We start from the raw sequence: 27512 nt of genomic DNA, 5'->3' as shown, positions 1-27512 counted from the left end.
CGCTTTTCACTGCACTAACACCGCGTGCATCATTAGATGACGCTTACCTCGAAATTTTATTGTCCCTGGCAATGCGTTCGTTTTTTGCAGGGCTCGAGCCTGCCTTCCTCTTCTTTTTGCTTATCGCACACTACGCGAAGCGTCGGAAAGAAGAACACACGATACGAATAACGCGAAAAACGAACAGAAAAATTAAACGACGATTTCCAAGCTGGATTACCACTGGTGGGGTCCAATCTTAGATCGAAGCGCAGCGAAAGCAAAGTGAACTGGATTACTCAACAGTCCGATGCCGAATGAAAGTTTGCCTCAGCGAGATCCACTGTTTATACTCTAAGCAAGTATTCCCCTTCATTCTTCTTCTTTTCCTTTGTTCACGGAGACTTTAAATCCTACGATTTCCCCTCCGTTGGTCGTCGATAAGTTGCTCGTTATTGATTGCTCTGTTCGTGAAAGCACTCAAATGGACAGAACAAATGTATGGGAAAATAGAAACACTTAAAGTTTTCATGAATTTTAACCATTTATTAACAAGGGGATTCTAATGTATGGCATATTAAACAAATCTTACGGAACTTCCGATTCGTTTAGTATGTAAATCGTCAAAATCCGTTCGCGGCAAAAATAGTTATTAACGTTAACTTTATTTCATAAAAACGTGACCTGTTTTCTGATTTGACACCCTTAATGAAAGACGTAGTTCTACGTGAAAAATCATAATTGTAATAGAAAATCCTTAACATTAAAAAAAAGTTCAATATTCTATGCAGAAAACTTGATACTCTATTAGGGAATTTTCATTCTAAACGGAAAATTTAATCACAGTTCCTTATGTTTATGTCAAAATACGTTTATTACTTGTTACGTTAATCTTATCGAATCGAATTATTTCTCGAACGTCATGTGTTGGGAATTGCATATTTCGAAATGTTTCCAAGGCAAAATATTAGGAATGCAACAATCAAATCAAACAGCCCGAAAAATTATGCAGACAGCTTTCACCCGACTGTGAAACAGTCGTAAATTCTGTTCAACTAGACTCCAGTATGGGGCCCAATATGGAATTTTAGAAATTTTTAGTTTCTATTCATCTCTGTTGTTCTATCCATGACTATATTCCTTGAAAAAAATTAGCACAATTAATTCACATTAGTCATCTCATCTTTTGAAAAAAAATTTACAATATTTCATTAAAACTCGCATTCGCAGTTCTCTCCAAAAATTTATTTTTTCTCGATTTCGTAAACCTTATGCCGGATGTGTCTAGCATTTTCAAATGGTCATTTAGCAAATGGAGAAAAAATTGTAGAAAATGTTTCAAGTGACAATTTTTTTGTTTTATTATGGTCGAACAACTGGATGTATAAATATAAAATAACTAACAATCTGAAAAAAATATATATAAAAAATGAAACTTTAATGAAGATATATCTACTCTTAAAACTAATTTTGGAGGGAACACTATCCTAGACCAGCTGGCGGGCACATAAGTATACCTACGCCGGCGACCGGTAGACCGCGGACTACCGATTGGTTATCCCTGCTATATACAAAACAGACAATTGCCCATCGGGATGGAGTATGGGGAGGTACTGGAATACAACAAGACGAACTTTGAAGGAATCAAATGTAGCTTACAAGTCATAGAATGTTAAACTTTATCAAACAGCGGAGGAGATGTCAACTTATCTGTATTACAGAATTCTGAATAACATAATATCAGCAAAATACACAATACCAGCAAATATTCTATTGGTTCAATGCTCAAATAAGAAATTTAAAGCAATGAAAACAAAAAGCACATGAAAAATACAAAATAGACAAAAGTCATCAAAATTACTGGAATATCAGAATATTTCCCAAGAACTAAATTTTACCATTAAAAGTGCACACGAAGAGTATAATAGAAAGGTCAATAACTTCTCATCGAATCTCGATGAAAATTTGGTGAATTTTTTGAATTCAGCAAGGAAATATATAGCACATTTTCCGAAGAAAATCGCGATCGTGACTACTGCATTAAAGAAATTAGACGGAACGAAAGGGCCAGGACTTGACGGAATAGCACCTGGCTGAAGAACTCATCCCTTACATTGAATTTTCAATATATCATTACAAACTGGAATTCCTAGAGAAATGGCACTATATCTGACATACGTAATTATCGTGGAATTGCCATTATCTCTTGCTTTCCTAAACTATTCGAAGCAATTGACGAATTTACGTTGGATTTACAACCAGATGGCGCAGCGAGTAAAATGAGGATGTTTTTTTTTTGTATGAAATTCGTTCAAATTTTCTAGACAAATCAGAATTTAACTTCAAATTTCCCGGTTTCATGTATTCTTTCCACGCTGAAAAGGTTAGAAAATCATCATTTTACAATGTGCTATAAATATTACGAGGAATGTCTTGTATTGCAACTTTAATTTTTTTCAACTAAGTAAACGATGAATAGAGTGTTTTGCGCTAAAAATACTGCAAATCCTTCTCGTATCGACCCCTACATAATCAAGGATATCAGCCAATTTGATATGATATCGATTTCATCGCAATTATCCCTAGTATCAATAACCGGTATGCATTATCAAACATAACATTTTCGAAGATTATCTATGACTTTGATCAAATCGCGTGTTGAAACCATCGTAAATATACAAAACTCCAACTTTCTCACCATATACTGACAACATTCAATGGCTGAAATGAATCTAAATTGAAATAAAATGAATAATCACCACCGAATCTTGCTTTTCAGTGCGTAAAATAAACAAACACCCTCACTTTTGTAGTTCTGAGTTCTAATGTAGATGTCGCATGAGCTGATTCAGCTTTGCGTAAATTCGTCAATTGGCGATCTAACGCAAAACGTAAACGATCGGTGAGATATCTGGATTTTGTTTTTGAATTAAGAAAATGATGCTAATATAACCTAAAACTCAAAAACAAGTCACGTATATTTTACTTCCGGGCTTTCCTAGGTAGTTCTCACATGCAGGAATCGTGCATTTTTCTACTTGTGTTTGATTGTGCTCTCGAATTTCCTTCTTTAAATCAACCATTGTCAACATTTTTAAAGTTTTCACTACTGAAAGAGGTAAATAAATAACATGTTATATATAAAATTGCGCAGAATTAAATTTCTTACAAACTCATCGCAATCAAATAATCTTTTATGATTACAACATTGTAATTTATGGAAAAAGCTACAAACCTTCCATAAGCTCACATGGCAAAATTTAAAACCATCATCACTTTCACCGCAGCGCCGCCTAGGTGTAGATTTGTACGTTAGATCGCCAATAGTGAACGAAAAAGTCTTCCAACCAGTAAAGAATAGAATAATGTGTATACAACATGTCTTCTTTAAAGGCCGTTCGACTGCAACTAATCTGTTGGCATTTGAGACTTTTATTTTGATTGCAATGGAAAATGGCAAACACGTAGAAACTCTTTACACTGACTCCAGTAAAGCATTTGACTGCATCGACATTTCATTACTACTCTTTAAATTGCAAAAAAATGGAGCCAAGGCTCTTAAACTGGCTCAATTCTTATCTAACAAATCGTGAACAAATTGTTAACACTTTTGACGTCCGCACGTTTTGTAATTTCGCATTACTTGGCTTGTCGCCGCCCGTTCTTGATATTATCGAGAAATCAAAAATTGTTAATTTTTACTAATCTCATCGTATGTTTTCATAAGTTCTCAACCCTGTTTCCCTACTTTCATGAAATTTCGAAGATATACATATGTAAATACTACAAACATTTCCAAACCTGTGCTTCTTCAAATAAATCTCCTTTTTTTCCGTAACGTTTTCTGGCTTCCGTTTAGTTTCGCAGTCAAAGTCCAAGTCCCCGTCGTACGCTTCATCGCCTTCCTTTTTTCTTTTCTCTCTCTAACTCTCTCTCTTTCTCTCTTTCTCTCTCTCCCTGTTTCTTCTTTGTCGATCATCTATTGTTTTACCGGAACTCTAGCTGTCACTTCGATGTGGCTCGATGCAGCCCAGTGGTTTCATCCTCCAAGGTGTGGGTTAGTTTTTATTACATGTATTATGGCAACGCAAAGTTTATTTTAAAGACAAAATACAGAACCAGACAGGACAAAGCAAAATAATTAACTCAAACACTAGAGAAAAAAAACATTGAAAAGATAATTTTACGTTCCTTAATTATTGTGGCGTAACAGTTCCGATGAACAATTTCAAATATAAATATATATAGAAGGTGCATCTGCATATGAAGTATAATACGCGAGCGTAACATGACCGAATTTATAACACATGCAAATTGGGGCTCTTTTGGTATTATTCTTCCGCATAGTAACTCGATGTTGATAATTCCTTAATATTTTCCTTCGTTGATCGTATTGTTTTCACATATTCACGTTGGAGAGCCTTAACCCTTCTCTTCGTTGGACATTTTGATTGAATGTAATACTTTTTCGTTTGCTGTTTTTGAAAGCATAGACAGCCGTGGCAGTGCTCCAACCAATTTTAAAATTGGTTAGGCAAATTGTATTGCAAATACAATTTGCCTAGCCAATTTTAAAATTGCTAAAATTTACATTATAGACCCATTAAACGTAAAAATAATAATTGTATTGATATTAACACAATTTTATTCATGACATGAAACGCCATGACTCAGGAATTACATTTTATTGACTGCTTTTTATACCTGTTTCGATGATGTTATCTGGCATCAGTGTCGAAAAAATAACTTGCTTTCACCAATACAAAAAAAAAACCATTGTCGAAAATTGCAAAATGAAAATTTAACTTTCGAGTTTTCCGACGTTTTTCACTATACGGTGCGACAGCTGATGAGAATTTAATATCTTGTGAGTATTCGATTAGAGTTTGGTTGATATTACTTGATGGGAAGTGTGCGGAAACGATCATTTTCTTCACACTGTTTCGCAAAATTATTGGTTTTCGGGCGAGGGGTGAGGGATGAAAGAAATGAGCGCCATTGTGGCAGCCATTTATGGCTAGCTTCCATCTTCACCTTAAGTTTGGAAAAACATGAGTTTCGAAAGATATAATTAAAGTTCTTCTTAATATGTTCGTATTTCTCCCCCCCCCCCCCCCCCCTACTGGCGTGTGTAAGTTACATATACAAAACCCCAACAGAATGCAAACGATACTAAAGTGCTGTCGCTGGGCACTGAGATACTATGCGCACGTAACCACTGTGGCGTTACCGGACGCTAAAGTGTTAATTTTTAACATTCTCTCTCAGATCTAGTAAAAGTCACTTCTGGAGTTCTTCAAGGCTCCCATCTCGATCCTCTTCTTTTCATTCTGTACGTTAATTACATCTCCTTCGTTTTCAAGCGTATCAATGTACTTGTGTATGCCGAAGCCGTTCGCGTAAATTGGAAATGAAAACGACATCGATGCATTCCAAAACGAAATACATGTATTGAATATTTGGTGTAATAAAAATCTACTAAATCAGAATGTTAAAAAAATCAATTTCATAACATTTTGCCGAGAAAATCATGTACCACATATTGTAATGCAGCCATCTCATGCAATACCGGTATGGCGATTCTCAGAATTTCATGAAAAGTGGTAGTTTTGTTCATTATAGCAAAATATTAGACCCGTATTTTTTTGCTAGCGTGACCATTTCTATTTTAGAGTGGTTCGAAAAATCTATTTTTTCCAAAAATGACTTTTTTAAAAAAATCATTACTTCTGAACTACCGGACCGATTCAGATGGTCGATATATCAAATTAAAGCCAACTACCGGATCTTTACTAGCAAAAAAATTAAATTTGTTTTTCGTAATCATTGATTGTATTCGTTCTTAACGTAGGAGTACGTCTTTAAATTCTACACTGAGATGTAAATTCAAAGTTTCGAAAACGAAAGCGTTACGCCGGAAAACGAGATTTTGAGCGTTAAACCTCCTCCTAAACAGCTGAACGACAAACACTTCATTCGAAAGATTAAATGTCTACGCGTTATATACTTGTTACTTTTTGATCCCAAAAATTGCTTTCAAAACAGGCTATTGAAATCACCAATCGGTATATAAGCGAGCGCCGCTCGGAAATTCACTCAGTTATAATTGAACAGCGATTGGAGCATGTTGACGCTGTTGTGGCAAAGCTAACTTCGTTCATCATGAAAGTGCTGTTGAACGGCGTCACCAAGAGCCTGTTTGTGCACCTTAGGCCAGAAGGGAATCCATCGGTAGGAGAGTGATGCCACTGTAAAGGCGACCAAGAAAGTAACAGCATCGAAAACTGGTTCCGCTTGAGGCATCGGAGCAGTCGCCACACACACACACATACACGCGCGCAACACTTTTCGTGTGTATGTTATCGAGCAATCGAGAAGAATCCGGAAAGATGTCATCGTTGCTGCAAAATAATCTGCCAATTCCCCTTGAAATTGAAAATTACATTCAAGCGAAAGAGTTTATTTTAATGTTTTCTATTCATATAATAATGCGACCAAATACATTTTGTTTTGTGATTTTTAAATCAAGTGCAATTAGCAGGAAAGCTTTTGAAGATTATTCTTCCCCAACAGTAGAATATGTTCGTATCCAATATTGCATGCATAAAATTTAAAAAAGAAAAATGTTTCGAATCGCGAAAGTTTCAAACTCAAAGAGTTCATTCGCCTCTAGATTGCCATAGTAAACCAAACCTTCTCTCGATTCAATCACGGACAAGAAAACTTACTTAAGCGATATTCTGGTGATAAAACGCATTCAGTATGTTTCGAACTGTGAGGGAGCACAGAAGAGGCGATCCATCAGGAGGAAAAGAGAAGACGATCAAGAGAGTACCGGCATCGAAAATTGGTTCCGCTTGATGCATCGGAGCAGTCGCCACACACAGATACACGCGTGCAACTCTTTTCGTTTGGTGGTTATCGAATTGGCATAAACCACTGGCGGGCATCGCCTATTGAGAAGAACCCGGAAAGATGTTATCGTTGTTGAAAAATAATCTGCCAGTTCTCCTTGGAATTGAAAATGACATTCAAACAAAAGAGTTTATTTTAATGTTTTCTATTCATATAACACTGCAATCAAATGCATTTCGTTTTGTGATTTTTCAATCAAGTGCAATTAATAAGAAAGCTTCTGAAGATTATTCTCCCCCATTGGTAGAATATTTTTGTATCCAATATTGGATGCATAAAACCTTGTGCCTTCAATGTAACGCTCTCGTTTTCGATGTCCCCCAAATATTTATTTATTCATTCATTCAGAAGGGATTTAGATTCAACTTCAAACAAATGATCACTAAATCAACGTAGTCTTACGTCAGCCTTGCGGTTATACAACATATATAACCCACTCCCCGTTTTTTTGTAGTTTAAATGATCTCGGGGCCAAGGGCTCTATATTTTCTTATATTTTTTCTTGAAAGATGAGGATATTCAAAATTCAGAGATGTGTTCTTTTTCGTTTTTGAGTTATGATTTTTGAAAGTTAACCGATGGTTTAAAAAATAACGTTTTCTCTTTTTTCCAAAAATGACTTTTTTCAAAAATTCATAACTTTTGAACTACTGGACCGATTAAGACGGTGTAAATTATCGTGCTCCCATGGCCGAATGGTTAGTGTCACACCTAACATGCCGGGGGTTCGGGTTCGATTCCCGTCCTGGTCGGAAGAATTTTTCGTCAAAGAAATTCACTCCGACTGGCACTGTGATCACTCGTGTTCTAGAGCTTGCCACTCAGGAATGCATTCAAGGCGTGTTATTTGGCTAAATCTCAACTATGTATAAAAAAATTACACAAGTAATACTACGTTGAGACGACGAAGTTCTTCTAGGAACGTTAGTGCCATTCAAGAAAAAGAAATTATCCGCAGTCTAAACAAGCTTTTGGAAAATCCAGTCTTATGTGAATCATGTAGGATTCCCAGCATGAAAGATATAAAAGATATAAAAATACATACATTTTACGTTTTCTGGTCCATTTTGTTGCAGTTTGTATAATATTTGACTCTCCTTTGAAGAGTTTGATGGCTCTCTCAGTATAGGCGATCTGCTTCTGTAGTGACTTTCAACAAAACTTATATTGGCGTCAAGAAAGCAATTTTGTTTAAAATTTTCCCCTAGTGAGTATATACTGAAACTGATTACCAATCCGGATGAGATCGCAACGAATAACACCACAAGTGTAGACACTATCAACGAAATAATACTAATCATTTCTAATAAATCAAAAATTAAAATAATTTTTATAACTTACTTTTCCAGCAATAGTTGACATGACGGGAATCTTTTTCGATGAGGCGATGGTACGATAAAAGAACAGCCATTGTAAATACAAATCTAAGATTCTGTGCTCACTCGATCACTATAAATTTATTATTCCAGTCTTCCGTTGGCGGTTGTTCAGTTAGAGGGATAATTTACCTTTTTTTCAAAATCATCGTATGCGATGATCGATGACTTATTTATGCGCATGTATCCAAAATTCACGATAATGAACGGATCGTGATGTTCCTCGAATATTCTGTGTTCGATGACTAACGAATCGGTACATATCTTAAAATAGACGATTTATTTTCCGCTGCTTCGCTATGGAACTATGATGTCATTCGCGTACAGGGTTTATGTTACTCATAAAACAAATGCAGCACTCAACATACTGATATCGAACGAGTTGAGCCTCACGTTCAGCAAAAGTGTCGAAAAAATAACTTGCTTTCACCAATACAAAAAAAAAAACCATTGTCGAAAATTGCAAAATGAAAATTTAACTTTCAGAGCACTAGCTCGAGTTTTCCGACGTTTTTCACTATACGGTGCGACAGCTGATGAGAATTTAATATCTTGTGAGTATTCGATTAGAGTTTGGTTGATATTACTTGATGGGAAGTGTGCGAAAACGATCATTTTCTTCACACTGTTTCGCAAAATTATTGGTTTTCGGGCGAGGGGTGAGGGATGAAAGAAATGAGCGCCATTGTGGTAGCCATTTATGGCTAGCTTCCATCTTCACCTTAAGTTTGGAAAAACATGAGTTTCGAAAGATATAATTAAAGTTCTTCTTAATATGTTCGTATTTCTCCCCCCCCCCCCTACTGGCGTGTGTAAGTTACATATACAAAACCCAAACAGAATGCAAACGATACTAAAGTGCTGTCGCTGGGCACTGAGATACTATGCGCACGTAACCACTGTGGCGTTACCGGACGCCAAAGTGTTAATTTTTAACATTCTCTCTCAGATCTAGTAAAAGTCACTTCTGGAGTTCTTCAAGGCTCCCATCTCGATCCTCTTCTTTTCATTCTGTACGTTAATTACATCTCCTTCGTTTTCAAGCGTATCAATGTACTTGTGTATGCCGAAGCCTTTCGCGTAAATTGGAAATGAAAACGACATCGATGCATTCCAAAACGAAATACATGTATTGAATATTTGGTGTAATAAAAATCTACTAAATCAGAATGTTAAAAAAATCAATTTCATAACATTTTGCCGAGAAAATCATGTACCACATATTGTAATGCAGCCATCTCATGCAATACCGGTATGGCGATTCTCAGAATTTCATGAAAAGTGGTAGTTTTGTTCATTATAGCAAAATATTAGACCCGTATTTTTTTGCTAGCGTGACCATTTCTATTTTAGAGTGGTTCGAAAAATCTATTTTTTCCAAAAATGACTTTTTTAAAAAAATCATTACTTCTGAACTACCGGACCGATTCAGATGGTCGATATATCAAATTAAAGCCAACTACCGGATCTTTACTAGCAAAAAAATTAAATTTGTTTTTCGTAATCATTGATTGTATTCGTTCTTAACGTAGGAGTACGTCTTTAAATTCTACACTGAGATGTAAATTCAAAGTTTCGAAAACGAAAGCGTTACGCCGGAAAACGAGATTTTGAGCGTTAAACCTCCTCCTAAACAGCTGAACGACAAACACTTCATTCGAAAGATTAAATGTCTACGCGTTATATACTTGTTACTTTTTGATCCCAAAAATTGCTTTCAAAACAGGCTATTGAAATCACCAATCGGTATATAAGCGAGCGCCGCTCGGAAATTCACTCAGTTATAATTGAACAGCGATTGGAGCATGTTGACGCTGTTGTGGCAAAGCTAACTTCGTTCATCATGAAAGTGCTGTTGAACGGCGTCACCAAGAGCCTGTTTGTGCACCTTAGGCCAGAAGGGAATCCATCGGTAGGAGAGTGATGCCACTGTAAAGGCGACCAAGAAAGTAACAGCATCGAAAACTGGTTCCGCTTGAGGCATCGGAGCAGTCGCCACACACACACACACATACACGCGCGCAACACTTTTCGTGTGTATGTTATCGAGCAATCGAGAAGAATCCGGAAAGATGTCATCGTTGCTGCAAAATAATCTGCCAATTCCCCTTGAAATTGAAAATTACATTCAAGCGAAAGAGTTTATTTTAATGTTTTCTATTCATATAATAATGCGACCAAATACATTTTGTTTTGTGATTTTTAAATCAAGTGCAATTAGCAGGAAAGCTTTTGAAGATTATTCTTCCCCAACAGTAGAATATGTTCGTATCCAATATTGCATGCATAAAATTTAAAAAAGAAAAATGTTTCGAATCGCGAAAGTTTCAAACTCAAAGAGTTCATTCGCCTCTAGATTGCCATAGTAAACCAAACCTTCTCTCGATTCAATCACGGACAAGAAAACTTACTTAAGCGATATTCTGGTGATAAAACGCATTCAGTATGTTTCGAACTGTGAGGGAGCACAGAAGAGGCGATCCATCAGGAGGAAAAGAGAAGACGATCAAGAGAGTACCGGCATCGAAAATTGGTTCCGCTTGATGCATCGGAGCAGTCGCCACACACAGATACACGCGTGCAACTCTTTTCGTTTGGTGGTTATCGAATTGGCATAAACCACTGGCGGGCATCGCATATTGAGAAGAACCCGGAAAGATGTTATCGTTGTTGAAAAATAATCTGCCAGTTCTCCTTGGAATTGAAAATGACATTCAAACAAAAGAGTTTATTTTAATGTTTTCTATTCATATAACACTGCAATCAAATGCATTTCGTTTTGTGATTTTTCAATCAAGTGCAATTAATAAGAAAGCTTCTGAAGATTATTCTCCCCCATTGGTAGAATATTTTTGTATCCAATATTGGATGCATAAAACCTTGTGCCTTCAATGTAACGCTCTCGTTTTCGATGTCCCCCAAATATTCATTTATTCATTCATTCAGAAGGGATTTAGATTCAACTTCAAACAAATGATCACTAAATCAACGTAGTCTTACGTCAGCCTTGCGGTTATACAACATATATAACCCACTCCCCGTTTTTTTGTAGTTTAAATGATCTCGGGGCCAAGGGCTCTATATTTTCTTATATTTTTTCTTGAAAGATGAGGATATTCAAAATTCAGAGATGTGTTCTTTTTCGTTTTTGAGTTATGATTTTTGAAAGTTAACCGATGGTTTAAAAAATAACGTTTTCTCTTTTTTCCAAAAATGACTTTTTTCAAAAATTCATAACTTTTGAACTACTGGACCGATTAAGACGGTGTAAATTATCGTGCTCCCGTGGCCGAATGGTTAGTGTCACACCTAACATGCCGGGGGTTCGGGTTCGATTCCCGTCCTGGTCGGAAGAATTTTTCGTCAAAGAAATTCACTCCGACTGGCACTGTGATCACTCGTGTTCTAGAGCTTGCCACTCAGGAATGCATTCAAGGCGTGTTATTTGGCTAAATCTCAACTATGTATAAAAAAATTACGCAAGTAATACTACGTTGAGACGACGAAGTTCTTCTAGGAACGTTAGTGCCATTCAACAAAAAGAAATTATCCGCAGTCTAAACAAGCTTTTGGAAAATCCAGTCTTATGTGAATCATGTAGGATTCCCAGCATGAAAGATATAAAAGATATAAAAATACATACATTTTACGTTTTCTGGTCCATTTTGTTGCAGTTTGTATAATATTTGACTCTCCTTTGAAGAGTTTGATGGCTCTCTCAGTATAGGCGATCTGCTTCTGTAGTGTCTTTCAACAAAACTTATATTGGCGTCAAGAAAGCAATTTTGTTTAAAATTTTCCCCTAGTGAGTATATACTGAAACTGATTACCAATCCGGATGAGATCGCAACGAATAACACCACAAGTGTAGACACTATCAACGAAATAATACTAATCATTTCTAATAAATCAAAAATTAAAATAATTTTTATAACTTACTTTTCCAGCAATAGTTGACATGACGGGAATCTTTTTCGATGAGGCGATGGTACGATAGAAGAACAGCCATTGTAAATACAAATCTAAGATTCTGTGCTCACTCGATCACTATAAATTTATTATTCCAGTCTTCCGTTGGCGGTTGTTCAGTTAGAGGGATAATTTACCTTTTTTTCAAAATCATCGTATGCGATGATCGATGACTTATTTATGCGCATGTATCCAAAATTCACGATAATGAACGGATCGTGATGTTCCTCGAATATTCTGTGTTCGATGACTAACGAATCGGTACATATCTTAAAATAGACGATTTATTTTCCGCTGCTTCGCTATGGAACTATGATGTCATTCGTGTACAGGGTTTATGTTACTCATAAAACAAATGCAGCACTCAACATACTGATATCGAACGAGTTGAGCCTCACGTTCAGCTTTTCTCGATCTACAAAAATGCAAATGAGTTGCGGCACAAATGGTACATACTTGTGCACTTTCTGGTTTGGCTATTATTATATTTTAATTGTTTAATACATTGTATAGCGGATAACAGAGTGTGAGAGCTTTTATAAATGCGTAAACTAAATCTTCTATAATTAACCGATGGGAAATCCTGAACGGAAATTGATTAGAAAGAATCGGATATCTTTGCAATACAGCAACATATCTATTTGTTCTCATACATTTATCTGCCTCCCTCATTCTAGCACAAATTACGATTACATTATAACGAACACGTGTCGAGTATGTCTCGTGTATTTAACCGTTGCTACTTGTCTTATGACTTTCACATATCTCGTGTAAGTTTAGGAAAGGTATACTTGAATGCTTTTTCCATCTAGTTCCGGTCAGGCATGGTTTTCAGTAGATATTAGCCTAGTAGTACAGTGGAACCCCGATTATCCGCGAGCAGACGATCCACGGTGCGGATTATTCGCGACAGCGAGTTCCATGGTAAATCTATAGGCCTTTCCGGAATTCGTCAGTGAGTGATAGGCTCATTCTATTTTGTTTTAGTCATGGGCTCCACATTATCTGACCACTGATGTACACAGCCATGTAGATGAATAGTTTAATGAATTTTGTATTGATAAAGAATAGTTTTCATGCTGAAATATATTTTTTCCGTGTTCGGAACTCTTTTTTTTGCGATATCCGCGATTTTCGTTATTCGCGGCGAGCTAGCCAGGCTATTCTGCGGATAATCGGGGTTCTACTGTATTGAATATCTTTAGGGCACTCTTGTTCCGGCCTGTTGATAGTAATGACTAAATAAAACTCATATGATAATTGGTTGAATTGGTTGAATAAAGAAAAATGGAGAAAATTCCAAATACCAAGAAAAAAACAATCAAGGAACTAAGCCAAACATGGGATATCTTAAACCTAACAGGGGATATATTGAAATCGAAAACTGTTGAACGTTCTCTGCATATATTAGTAATCGGATCATTAGCACCGTAGATCGTACGAGAGGACGGGATGTTGAAAAAGTAGTAGAAACGTAAATTCACACATCTGGGCTTTGTTACATAATCGAAATTTCACTAATAATATTACACTCTGTCCAACTTCAACAAGTCCACCTTGATTATATTTCGTAACAACACAAACAGTTAGACTTTCAACAAGATACATTCATGCATTGCATAATGCTTAGAATAAAGTATATTTGTAGTAAATTTCGTCCAAAAGAATTGTTTGTTTATTTATTGTGCTTAGATATGATAATTTCAGCTGTCATTTTTCTATAAGACCATTTCACAATTCATATGTAATATAAATGAAAAATTCAAAAGTATTGCCTGATTTACATGTCGATAATTGGCAACCTTGCCATTTTGGGCTAATAACCTGGAAAATTGGTGTTAGCATACTATTTACTAAATTTTTCTGAACGGATTTCTCGATATTTTTCGATTTTTCCAAACTTGCGATCTTGAACTCTTCAATCGTGGTGTACCGCTTTCCTTCAGTGTAGATTTTGCGTACAAGGATCCCCCTAAGACTTTCAACAAGTTTCAAGTCTGGAGAGCAAACCAGTCAGTCCAAAAAAAAATCAGTTTTTGGTCCTTAATCCATTGCTTAGTTTCCTTGCTGGTATGAATAGTAGCATTATTTTGCTGAAATGTGATTTTTTGTGACGATATAAAAAATCGGTAAAACCGGTACGAGAGAGGATTTCAGAACATGTATGTAATCCTTGAATGATGTGAAAGCTATCTTGAGCTTTCCGGTTGCACAGAATCCCGCCCAATTCATGCACGAGCCTCCACAAAAATTCCTGGTTGAAAAATACTGTTCCTCCTTCCGTAAATCACGCCAATACCCGTTGAAACCATCAGAACCATCAAAATTGTTTTCGTCACTGAAGATAATGTAGCAAAGTTAAAATTAAAAAAATAATTGAAGAACTTTTTGTTATGGTATATAGCAAAATGTATTCTTTTAAAAACGTTCTTTGTCGTGATACACCATGTCCCACTGTTGATTCATGTGAGCTTTGGCAAAACTCAGACGTATTTCGATGTGAGATGGTGTAAGATTAGGAGCTTTAACCTTTTCAGCTCTCTTTGTGTAAGGAATTTTTACCAAAATTTGATGAATTGTTTCCCGTGAAACATTTAGATTCAAAGAAAATTCACCTTCGTTCTAATAAAGCGTTAATACAAGTTTATCGGTCTTTCTTTCGCGTTCCAGAACATTCTCAATAGGTTATGGTCCCATCACAGAAGGAGTTGGCGAATGGAAATTCGCAGTTCCGTGGTAATGGAAGCAAATTCCAGAATTGGAGTTACCGAGTGAAGCTGTTTCTTGAAGCCGCTGGAGTATCAGAAGTGTTCATCGTGGTGGCCCTGGAAGTAGCAGCCGAACATGCGAAATTCAATCGAAGCTGGTGAGCTGTATTTCGGATGAGTGCTTGGAAGTAGGGGAAAAGGGGGGAATTTGAACCACCTAAGCAAATCGCCTAATATTTCCAAACCAATACGGTCTAAATCAAAAATGTCACATTGTATACTAAGCTACACCTGTTTTCTCTCAATCAATAATGTTTAATCATTACATTAAACTTTAAACTACCAAATATATAATAAAATAAAAGAGATGATTTGTGGACATTAAAATTTGATGCGGGGTGATTTGGACCATCTGTGGGGTGATTTGGTCCAGCGTGTGTTTCATCGAAAAAAACATACTTATGTTTATCTAAAGTATTTTGGAAAAATGTTACAATCAGTAACAGTGTTTTGGGATCGATACCAGGTGTCTTGGCCACATTCCAGACCAGAAAAATTGGATTGAGACCATCTCGAATTCTGCATGGATTTTTTCACTGTTGTTTAAGCATTTCCAAACACTTTCGATGTTTGATCAAAGAAAATCCGTTCTTGATGGACTGCGTTGCTCTTTCAAGCTCCTCCTTCTTCCAACGTTGTCTGTCCATCCTCTATTTGTAATTCAGCGGCATCTGGAATCAATTAGACCAAAGAAAAACTCAAATCTGTAGGACCAATTCACCCCACAAAAACGTGTCCATGTCACCCAACACAACATGCAAAAATTAAAATGCAATTAATTTCATTTATTGTTAACAAACTTACAGTTTCACTGCATCAAATTGTTCCTCTTCTGTAGGCGAACAGAACTTTACTGCACAATACACGAAAAGTTTGTTTAATCAGCCAGAAAAACCTTAAAACCACGATCGGAAAATTCACATTTTCTGACAGTCAAAGTGCTTGTTGTGTTCATGCTACCGTTTCCCTCCTCCCGTTAAATTTTACCAAAGTTTTTTTAACTTAGGTACATACGGTTCAACAATAGAAGGAGATGACATTATAAAAAAATCCTAGTTGAGCCGTACTTTTTGAGATAATGGGGTGGTCCAAATCACCCCGTATATCCAAAAGAAAACTACGAAGGAGATGTGGTAATGTCTCGAAGCAATGTACGCGAAAAAATCCGTGGCAAGTCAAACGCTGATAAGGAAGCAACTGCAAGCAACGGTAGCAAAAACGATGGTCGTAGCAACAGTCATAGCAAAGGGCATGGCAAAGGCGAGGCAAACTGTGTTAAGAAGAGCGCAGTAAGCTTCATGGTAGATGCGGCAAATTCGATTCATGGCAGAACCAACAGAGTTGAATGCCACTCTGGATTCCGACTGCAGCGATCACTTGGGGCCTGATTCTCGAATACACTTCACGGTGGAAACGAAATAAACGGCACGCCATTGAACTACGTTTTACGAGTTAGTGAAGCGAAGATAATGATGAGTTTTCAGGCAGAATGAGCACTTTTCAAAAAAAAAATCATTAATGAAAATTAACTTCTTCGTATCAAACTGGTATTCAATGTGTGTGGAAAACTTTGTTTTCTTCATGTGGTATAATAATCCCATACAAAAATTTCATCTGAAGATAATTTGATATTATAATGATAAATTTAGTGGGAAACCAATCTCGCATCCAGATGTCGACACCGTACCGTTGTCATTGTCAATGCGTTTCATACCGTTTCCACCGTGAAGTGTATTCGTAGTGTATTCGAGAATCAGGCCCTTGGTGAATGACAAATGGTTATTCTCATCTTTCGAAAAGCTTGTGTGTCCCATCGAAATTAGAGTGGCGAAAGAAGGTCAAGCTATGATCGTTAAGACAATTGGAAAAATCGACGCGACGAGTAACAAATGAGTCCTGTTTAACATGAAGGATATCCTGTTCGTGCCGGACCTGAGGGAAAATTTAATGTCGGCGAAGAAACTGGCAGGAGCTGGCATTGATGTAGCATTTTCCGAAAACAAGGCCTTCTTGAAAAAAGGTGATAAACTTTTGGCGACTGGTAAGTTAGTCGGCAGTTTGCATGAAATAGTGCTGATGCTTAAAACAAAGTGCGCAAATGTTTGTGATACGGAACCGAGTAAATTATGGCATCGTCGACTTGGTCATATTAGCCAGCACGGAATGGACACAATGGTCAGAGAAGGAATGCTGGGTGGCGTCAAGAAAGTTGAATCGAGTAATTTCTGTGAAGCTTGTGTAGAAGAAAAGCAATGTCGTAAGCCGTTTATTGGCAATCGTAGCCGTGCAAGTCGACCTCTGGAACGTATTCATTCCGATGTGTGTGGTCCCATTGACCCTCCAGCTTGGGACGGGTCTAGGTACATCGTTTCATTCATCGACGACTACAGCCATTTTGCGATGATCTATCTTCTGAGGAAGAAATCCGACGTATTCGAGAAATTCCGTGAATATGAAGCTAGTGTATCGGCAGCATTCGGTCTGTCGATTTCGAGAATGACTGTTGATCAGAAACGTGAATACTGCTCTAATGCTTAAAAGGAATTTTACAAGGATAAACGAATTCAACTTGACGTTACTGTTGCTTACACACCACAGCAGAACGGAGTCGCTGAGAGATTCAATAGGATATTGGTTGAAAGAATTCGGACTGTGCTAATCAACTCAAGTGTACCGAAAAATCTATGGTCCGAGGCAGCGTTGGAGTGTGTGTATTTATTGAATCGAAGTCCCACGGCTGCTCTCCCTGTTGGAGTTTCTGCGGCTGAGAGATGGTGTGGTCCCAAGCCAAGTTGGGAGAAGTTACGAGTGTTCGGGTGTAGATGTTTCGCATGGATTCCAAATCAACAGAGGGAGAAGTTGGATTCGAAGAGCCGTGAGATGATCATGATCGGATATACACCGAACGAATATAGGTTCTGGAACATGCAAACGCGTAAAATAAGCATTGCCCTCGACGTAAAATTCGACGAAGGAACGTTTCCGTATGCCCAGGTAAAGCCTGTTGACGATGACTCATTGGTGATGAATTTCCCGTTCGAGCAAGTAGCTGATGATAAAGCTGTCGCTGTCGTTTCTGATGATGAGGCTGGTGTTTTCATTCCTGACGGTGATGCAATCAATTCCGTTGGTGAGACAGCTGCTGGCAACACGATTGAAGATGGGGAAGACCATGACGACTCCAGAGATGAGTGAATCAAAACGCTCTAAGCATATTGATGTGAAGCATCATTTCAAACGGGATCACATTTTCAATGGCAGCGTGAAGATTGAACATGTGCGAACCGAAAATCAACTGGCTGATTTCTTCACCAAGCCGATGGAAAACTGTCGTCTAGAAAAACTTTGACGTCGTCTCGGAATAGCGGATTGAGAGGGGGTGTCATCGAAATAGCAGTCGGCTATTCTGGTTACACTGGATAGCAACGCAGATTGTCAAGCAAACAAACAAACAGTGTACCGGAAGAGACACGTTTACTTTTTATTCACTCCAAGTAAGCACTTCGTGCAGTCAACACTTTCGTTCTAATAAAGCGCTAATACAAGTTTATCGGTATTTCATCCGCGTTACAGAACATTCTCAATAAAAGCGAATTGGTTGAACTCTAGGTATTGATTGTGATCAGTTGCGACACGACCGGAATTACCATCAAGAGTCTGGTTTGAGCTTTGATGTGAATACGGAACAGTACAAACCTCCTAGCTAGTGTCGATCAACCTTGACAAAATCTCAGTTACAGATAATAGTAATAGTTTCTGAAACATGGAAAGCAGTTCTTATAAAAAGAGAAAAATTGTAAAAACTCCATGATTTCACTAATCCAGAAGCGGGGAATATTTTTTTTGGTATTATTAACTTTCTAATTACTGTAATAATCGAAATTCCAATCGGCGAAATTGCATTTTTCCAGCTTGGTGGCGAAATTCCTTGATATTCCCTGATTTTGAAGGTTTTTCCAGATAGCCTGTTATTTAGTTATTTATTATTTAGAAAATTATCGTTTTCGCACACTTCCCATCAAGTAATATCAACCAAATTCTAATCGATTACTCACAAGATGTGAAATTTTCATCTGCTGTCGCACTTTATAGTGAAAAACGTCGGAAAACTCGAGCAAGTGCTCTGAAAGTTAAATTTTCGTTTTTCAATCTTCGGCAATGGTTTTGTTTGTATTGGTGAGAGCATCGTTATGTTTTCGACACTGATGCCAGACAACACCATCAAAACAGCTATAAAAACCACTCAATAAAATGTTATTCCTGAGTCATAGCGTTTCATGTCATGAAAATCAATAGAATAAAATTGTGTTGATATCAATACAATTATTATTTTTACGTTTAATGGGTCTATAATGTAAGTTTTAGTTACTTAAACATTGGGTACGAAAATTGTATTGCAGAGCTCGGAATACTGCCACGGCTGCCTATGCAAAAACAGTAAACGGAAAAGTATTACATTCAATCAATATGCCTCGGCCAACGAAGAGGAGGGGTTTAGGCTCTCCAACGTGAATATGTGAAAACAATACGATCAACGAAGGAAAATATTAAGGAATTATCAACACCGAGTTACTATGCGGAAGAACTTGTTAATACCAAAAGAGCCCCAGTTGCATGTGTTATAAATTTACTCATGTTACGCTCGCGTATAATCAGAATTTTACTTCATATGCAAATGCACCTTCTATATATATTTGCAATTGTTCATCGGAACATATCGTTCATACATTTTACTTTAGTATTGAATTGTTATTTTTTTTTTCAAATGTATTCAAAGACTCGTGTCAATGAAGCGCCACACAGTCTGATGAGTGAATTGATCTATTTACGTGTGCTTTGCTCTTCTCTTACAAACACTATTACCCCATTTTTACTCGTGGGTTCACCTATACTACTACAATATAGCTTCCACCTTCTACAAAGTTACAAACAAGTCATCGAAGCGCTGAAAAGGCGAGCGCACCGCAGTGCCGAAAATATTCACGTTCACGGCATTCAATTACGGCGAATTTCAGCCTGCCTTGTATTGACAACCTACTGCTCAAGCGAGAGTCGATAAATATGGAACATCACTATCAATGCACACCAGTGCAATGAACATCAACATCAGCTTGCCATAAAGTTCATTTTACATTTGCATATTTATTTTCGCCATGATATTCGTAACGTCGAAATTGAATATCATTGCGTGTTAGTGAAAATCAAAGCGTAAAATTCAGCGTCAATTAATTGAGGTAAAGGATAACCGTTTATTATTAAAAATTCTTGTTTTTGGCGACTTCGGCAATGGAATGCATGGTATAACTCTAGCTATATTTTATGAATCTACTCCCGATTGGCCAGAAATGGCATACACCCCAATTATATGGGCAATGGGTGACAATAACAGACGAGCGAAAAACGAATATAATCTTGTTTTGATTTCCGGTTTAATGATACTGGCTATGAATGACTAGCAATCATATAAAACCCCTACGATATGGGTAATGGATGGAAGGGCTTAAACAGCGGAAGTCGAGTATCGTATTCCGATGCCATTTTGGAGAAAGAGATAGTGGCTTCCGGTTCATTGAAAACCGCCCTAGGAGACCGAAAATGGAGTTAGTGAAGTGGAGTTAGATAAATAAAGTGTTAGAAACTAAGATCGTGTCAGAGCGAAATGGTGATAGTAAAAGATCATATAAAGCGGAAACGGAAACGGGAACGGACCGTACGCTTCACGGTAAAGATCGCAAGTTCAATTCTCAACGAAAGCTAATGTTGCCTTCTCCGGATTCCTTCGTTTCTGAATATGGAAATCAAACACGTTTTCAATAGAAATTCACTGCAAGTGATGAATATCAACTTAACGTTCGTGATAATCACCTGAAATTACTGACAGTAATGGAAGTGCCTGAATGCAGGCTTTCCGAAATTCGTTCATGCTCTATTCGATCAATATACTAGACAAAGCTCACGCGTCTCGACTCTTGTGTTATACTCATTATGACAGTTATGGTGTTGAGTTTCAACAGAAGAGAATTCATCCGACACTGGGAAAAAGCTAATGTCTTCATTCGTGAACAGATTTTGATAATTTGTGGCACTGGCGCACCGTCAATTCTTTTTAGGCATCCAATTTTTGTTCGCCAACCCTGCACATGCACGTTTTCTGAAATTGTGATTTCCTTGCGGAGTAATTTTATCTTTAGGCTACAGAATAAATTATCCATATCTTGTACATTCCCATTGTAGAACCCTGGAAACGCTTCTAACACAACGTTAATGCTAGTCAAATTGGAAAAATTTCTGGGATTCAACATTGTCGTAGACTTGTTCATCAAAATCGAATGTTTTTCTCATTTATTTGATTAGCTCCACGAAAACACTTCGACAAATATCCTTCGCAATGATTCCAACCTAAAATTCTTGTCGCTTTTCAAATGATCTTCATATTCAATAGCATTGGACATTGAAATAACGTAAGATTCCTCGCAGATATTAGTGAGAATGATCAAATAAAAATCTTTCAGCTTTTCGTGTAGCATCAGGAATTCAGGAACGATGCAAGCAAAACATACGTCGCACCGTCCGACGCGAATCCTTTTAGACGATCCTTGTAAGGAATTTCGTCCTTATGAAACTGATCAATCATTGCATTGTGAATGCTTTTATGATCAGCAGCACCAAACGATACTGCGACATAGAAGTCGTCATGTACCTCAATGTTGCTTTGTTCAAATGTAATAAATTTCACAAATGGAAAAAATCTGTACCAATCTGTACTTTTTGACGAACATCTGTACTCTGTACCGTACAGAATCTGTACCAAAAATAACGAAAAAAAAACTGTACCATTCCAGATAAATCTGTACGTGTGGCAACACTGGTTACGACAATGTCCATGCTTATCCACGGTGGGGGGATGGGGTAGGAATAATGTCCACGTGGACACGTAAATTTTCAAAAAGAACGCATTCACATATCTATTCATAAATAAATTGAATCTGTTCTGGATTTTCAAGAATTTTCGCACTTTCGCTCACCCTGAGTATTTTAGATTGATCAACAAAAGGGTTTAGCTGTCTGAGGGCGTCGATCATCCATATTTATCTCAATTCCATATTTATCTCAATTTCTTAAATCCCTTCAGTATTGATTACAGGGTTAGGGTGATTATCGAGGATCTCTCAAAGTGGGACTCGCGTTTCATGAAATCAACTAATACAAATGCAAAACAATGTTATAGTTGTATACTATGCATATCTAACACATGTTCTGAATGAGAAGGGTTGCTACTTAGCACAATTTCAATACTTCCATTCTAAAACTGAGATAATCCACCATTTAACAGTGCCCTCACATTTCCCTGTCTGTAATTTTCAGAAATATTTCAGAAGTATTTTTTTCAATGTTTGTGGTTTTTGGAAGTTTTTGTCATTTCAAAACATTATAAACATTTATATTTCGATCAACCAAAGTTAAACTGTCCTACTGGAACTATTTTGTTACCTCTTTTTTTCTCTATCTCTATTAATTTCATTATGGGCACATTTTTCAAAACTTAGTTGAACATTGTTAATTGTTAACCAGTGTTTGCCAAACGATCCATTCATTGAAAAAATCGCTTTTTTATCCCATTTATTTATTTATTAGGCTCATTAGCATTTTAGCTGTAACAGAGCCGGGTTTAATCGTGTACATGTACATATGTTTATGTTTCTATAAATTGTAAATTACACAGTAGTTAGTAGTAGCCATTTAGGCGTAAAGGTATTCTTTCTGTTCTTCCATTGTTCAGCAGACCGGACAGCGGAGACAGTTGATATTGATCATTGTTGGGTTATTTATAGAACAGCAGCCCGATGTTTCTTGCAGAGCTGAGCAGTTGTATGGATAAATCGATCTTTGTTCCACCGTGGATCGATTTCCATCGCTGATAATGGTTGCGTGGACGTAGTTATTCTATAACAACACAAAGATGATCAATTGAGGGCCCTGAGTTTGAACTCATGATCGATCGCTTGGTAAGCGTACGCGTAACCAAGTGGCTACGAAGACCCCCCAAAAAAAAATCTCAAATGGAGATAAACACTAGGGTAGGAGCCTGCCCGTTGGTCTCAAATGTTCCTATCTCACGCCTCCACGAAGATCATATGACGACATTTTTAGATCGGGCGTGAACTGGAAACACACACACCTGGTCTTGGCTCCGAGAACGGTTGTCGAAAGTGACTGAGTGAGGGGGTGCGAGCGAGTCAGAGCGCTATATCTCTCCCGGGGAAGGCCTCCCGGGTCATTGGAGGTTTAGGGGTGCATCTGTCTCCATGTCAGGGGCTGCGCCCCGAAAAGGTTCCTCTGGCAAGGTGGGACTCTAATATACCTTGCTAACCCGCTGTCTCCCGGGCAAAGGAGATACACCCATGAAATGGAGCTACGATCGAGAAGAATATTGTGAGTACGATCACCCGAGGAGGGTCCCCGAACTGGAGCTGGTCCTGGAACGGGCGTAAGAGCGAGCGGCCAGCGGCTGGAGGGCGGGGTGCAAGAGCGGGCCACCAGCCGGGTTCAACCCGAAGAGCTACCGCCACACGGAAACAGCAGCCATCGACATCACCCAAGAAACGCTGCGCCTACGAGCCGTGTTGCGACTGCCAGACGACAGTCATCCACACTTGTGGGTACCACTAGGCGACGAATCATGTGGACACACGAAATGAACGAATTCGTGATCCGTGCCTATTACATATGCACTGCTTTGGAGACGGACATGAGCGGTCGCCCTCGAATACTAACAATGTTCGAGGAAGCGTATCCAGAGTTCGTCGGGAGGCTTGATCGGAACGCGATGAACGCGAGGCGTAGAGCGATAGTACGCAACAACATGCTCTCCCAAACGCAAACCGATGAGATCAAGCAGGTGCAGAGAGAAATAAGCTCCAGGAACAACAGAGCAAGCGATGTATCGAGACGAAGTTCAGTACGTCTGAGCAATTCTTTCGCGAGCGGGGCACGTGACACGGGGGCACGGGGCACCAGTGGAGGCCACAGTACAACATCCCCCTGAGCCGGAAGACCCACAGCCAGATCAACAACTACTACGCGACCTGGTCTTCCATTACGACGAGGCGATCTCACAGTGGAGGCCACAGTACAACATCCCCCTGAGCCGGAAGACCCACAGCCAGATCAACAACTACTACGCGACCTGGTCTTCCATTACGACGAGGCGATCTCACAGTTCCGCGACACAGACCCTTTGTCGCGCCCCAGGATTCCGAAGTTGCAGCATTCTCACAGGCTGACAAGTGCAGTAAAGTTCATGAATGAGCACGTTCTTCCACTGCACTTGGTTGATGCTGAGAACATGGAGGAGCTGCAGCTGAAAGTTTACTGTGCTGCTGTGGCGACCGCCAAAAGTTTAGGATACCGTATTAGGCCAAGAGGCGGACTGCTCCAACATCTCCGTGAAAGGCGTGAGCCTCCATGGCGAAGGAGATTGGAGCAACGGATCCCAAACAAGCGCGCCGCAATTGGAAGACTGATGGCGTACAAAAGAGACAGCAGATCGGCGAAATTATGTCGCCAAGTTGCTGTGATCGTTTGGCCTACTGAACTTCGCCAGCCGGGAGCTCACAAGCTGACGGAAAAACTCGACACACTGGTACAGCAATTGAGCGTCCTAACTAAACGGCTGAAACGTTACTCTGACTCTGCAAAGCGCCAGGAACAAAATCGGATGTTCAGAGATAACGAAAAAGCGTTCTACGACCACATTAGCGACGAGAAGCCCGACTACCGCGAAGGTTTGCCAGATATTAGCGATGTGACGAACTTTTGGACTGGTATTTGGGAAACCCCAGTACAACATCGCGAAGGGCGTATGTGGTTAAGACGGGAGGAGGAGAGTTGTGGTGAAATTGGAGAGATGCCAGCTATCATCGTCGGAAACCTGAGGTACCTGAGGAACTGGGCAGCACCGGGCCCCGATGGTGTTCAGAACTTCTGGCACAAGAAGCTGACCGTCGCACATCAAAAGATTGCTGAGTGCTTCAACAAGGTGCTACGTGACCCACACAACCTCCCTGAATTCGCCACCCGTGGCGTCACATTCCTCCTCCCGAAAGACAGCATCACATTGAACCCATCAAAGTACAGACCGATAACGTGCCTATCGAGTCTGTACAAGATATTAAACAGCATCATAACCGCCAAAGTTTCTGCCCACTGCGAACAACACTACATCATCGCAGAAGTGCAGAAAGGATGCAGGAAAAATACGCATGACTGCAAAGACCAGGCCATCATCGACGCAGCCATAGTCGGCCAGGCGGTTTATAACCAGCGGAACCTAAGCATGGCCTATATCGATTACAGGAAGGCTTATGACTCCATACTCGTTTCTCGGCCGGGTATTGGAGCTCTACAAAATTGATCCCGTCGTCGTTAGGTTCCTGCAGCATGCGATGAGGCAGTGGAGCACGTCTCTGCACCTTAGTGATGGGGAAAATGTGTTGCAGTCTAGAACGCTGCAGATAAAGAGGGGGATATTCCAAGGCGACTCTTTCAGCCCGCTTTGGTTTTGTCTGGCACTGAACCCCCTCAGTAGGACGCTCAATAGAAACGATCATGGCTATAAAATAAGGTATGGCGACGGCGCCCACGAAGAAGTGACCCATACCTTTTACATGGACGATCTCAAGGTCTACGCTGATTCACGTCAGCGTCTAGGTGTAGCTATCCGGGTTGTCGAAGAAATAAGCAGGGACATCTGTATGGAGTTCGGCCTCGACAAGTGTCGCTGTGTCCACCTGCTGAAAGGAAAACTTACCGAATCCGGAGGCTACGAGGTCTATGACGGCGAGTTTATAAGAGACATGGTTCGTGGCGAATCCTATAAATATCTTGGATTCCGACAGCTCACCGGGATTCGCCACTCCGACATCAAGACGGAGCTGCGAGACAAGTTCTTGAGTCGAGTGAACTGTGTCCTGAGGACTTTCCTCAACGCGGGGAACAAGGTACGCGCGATCAACACATTCGCGGTTCCCCCTGCTGACCTTCAGTTTCGGTGTAGTCAAATGGAGCAAAACTGACCTAGAGGACCTTGAGAGGAGGATGAGGAAAGCATTCAAAGAGGCCGGAATGCACCATCCTCAATCGGCACTGGAGAGAGTTTCACTACCACGCAAAGAAGGGGGACTTGGAATAGTCGACATATCTGCACTGTGTGGTGCCCAGGTACGGCAACTGCGCGAGTACTTCGCAGAACACGCCAACCAAAACGCGCTATTCCGGGCTGTCTGCGCTGCTGACAGAGGATACAGCGCTCTGCACTTGGCGCAAGCGGAGTACCAACTCAACCACAATCTGCAGACAGTGGAGGAGAAAATTGCAGCTTGGAAGCAGAAGGCAGTGCATGGTGCCCACCCCCATCAACTGGACCGGCCACACGTCGACAAGGCCGCATCTAATCTGTGGCTAACGCGTGGTGAACTCTCTTCAGTAGTAGAAGCCGACATGATAGCCATCCAGGATAATGCCGACTAGGAACTCTGGCGGTACGTCTGGCATCAAGACGTTGTTGACATTTGCCAGATGTGCCATCAACCAGGTGAAACAATAGAGCACATTATGGGAGGCTGTCCCATTTTGGCCAACGCAGCCTACACCGAGCGCCATAACAACGTGGTCCGTATTGTTCATCGACAACTGGCGCTCCAATGTGCTCTACTGGAAGACAACGTACCAAACTACCGGTACCTGCCTGCACCTGTCCTGGAAAATGACCGTTTCAAGCTGTACTGGGATCGCACTGTTCTGACCGACCTCTCGATCCACCACAACCGCCCAGATATAATGGTTTACGTCAAGAGCGACCGCAAAGTCACCATCATCGATGTCGCTATTCCACTGAACCAGAATCTGGAGGAGACCCACGGTCGCAAAATTTGCAAATACCGACCATTGGCCGTGGAGCTCAAGGAGCTGTGGGGGCTAAGGGAGGTCCCAAGAATTGTTCCAGTCCTTCTCTCTGGAACTGGAATTGTCCTGAAGACACTTCTGGAAGCGCTAAAGGTGTTGAACATCGAGAAAGAATTGGCCGGCATCCAAAAGTCGGTCATCCTTATCACCTGCGCGATTGTCCGACAATTCCTCGGTCAGGACTAAAATAGCACGAGCATGCAGATACGTGCATTCCGCAGAGCCTAGTCCCCCTTTGGCATTCAGAAGCCTGGGGGCAGGTGAAAATTCTGGCTAGGTTCGCCTAGTTAAGAAGTGAGATAAGTCTGCAAAAAAAAATCGCTTTTGTTCGTTCAAATATGATCATACAAAAATCATTTCCCCCAGCGGCATTCTTTTGTCGTTACGTGCTGAAAATCACGATACAAAATAGAACGAGACAACTCTGCATCGGTTCGCACTTCATGATACACTGACACGCAAGCAGAACCATCATATACACTTTCGGTGCAGAAAGTTTATTTTCTTCTTTGCCTCTAACATATGCATATTGACCTCTCCA

At 39.6% G+C, this 27512-nt stretch overlaps 2 protein-coding genes across 7 annotated transcripts in view; one reads left to right on the top strand and one right to left on the bottom strand.

Moving 5' to 3' along the window:
* Window positions 1-8583, bottom strand: part of LOC129768877 (uncharacterized) — a 28389-nt gene extending 19806 nt beyond the window's left edge. The window contains exons 1-3 of one of the 6 annotated variants that reach the window (XM_055770825.1): window positions 8403-8583; window positions 8236-8343; window positions 7940-8170 (exon numbers count right to left, since the gene is read on the bottom strand). In XM_055770825.1, coding sequence (XP_055626800.1) covers window positions 7940-8170; window positions 8236-8305 — 301 coding nt within the window. In that variant the 5' untranslated portion in view covers window positions 8306-8343; window positions 8403-8583. Of the gene's footprint in view, window positions 1-7939; window positions 8171-8235 lie in introns of those variants that run through there. The other 5 variants (XM_055770832.1, XM_055770818.1, XM_055770840.1 and 2 more) reach the window with 5 other exon arrangements.
* LOC129768931 (uncharacterized) overlaps window positions 1-27512 on the top strand; it is a 130369-nt gene that overhangs the window by 97971 nt on the left and 4886 nt on the right. The gene's annotated exons all lie outside the window — the stretch shown is intronic.

Source organism: Toxorhynchites rutilus, chromosome 1, assembly GCF_029784135.1.
Source record: "Toxorhynchites rutilus septentrionalis strain SRP chromosome 1, ASM2978413v1, whole genome shotgun sequence".
Classification (NCBI taxonomy): Eukaryota; Metazoa; Arthropoda; class Insecta; order Diptera; family Culicidae; genus Toxorhynchites; species Toxorhynchites rutilus.
The sequence above is the reverse complement of the archived record's forward strand: the minus strand, read 5'-3'. Positions and strand labels throughout refer to the sequence as shown.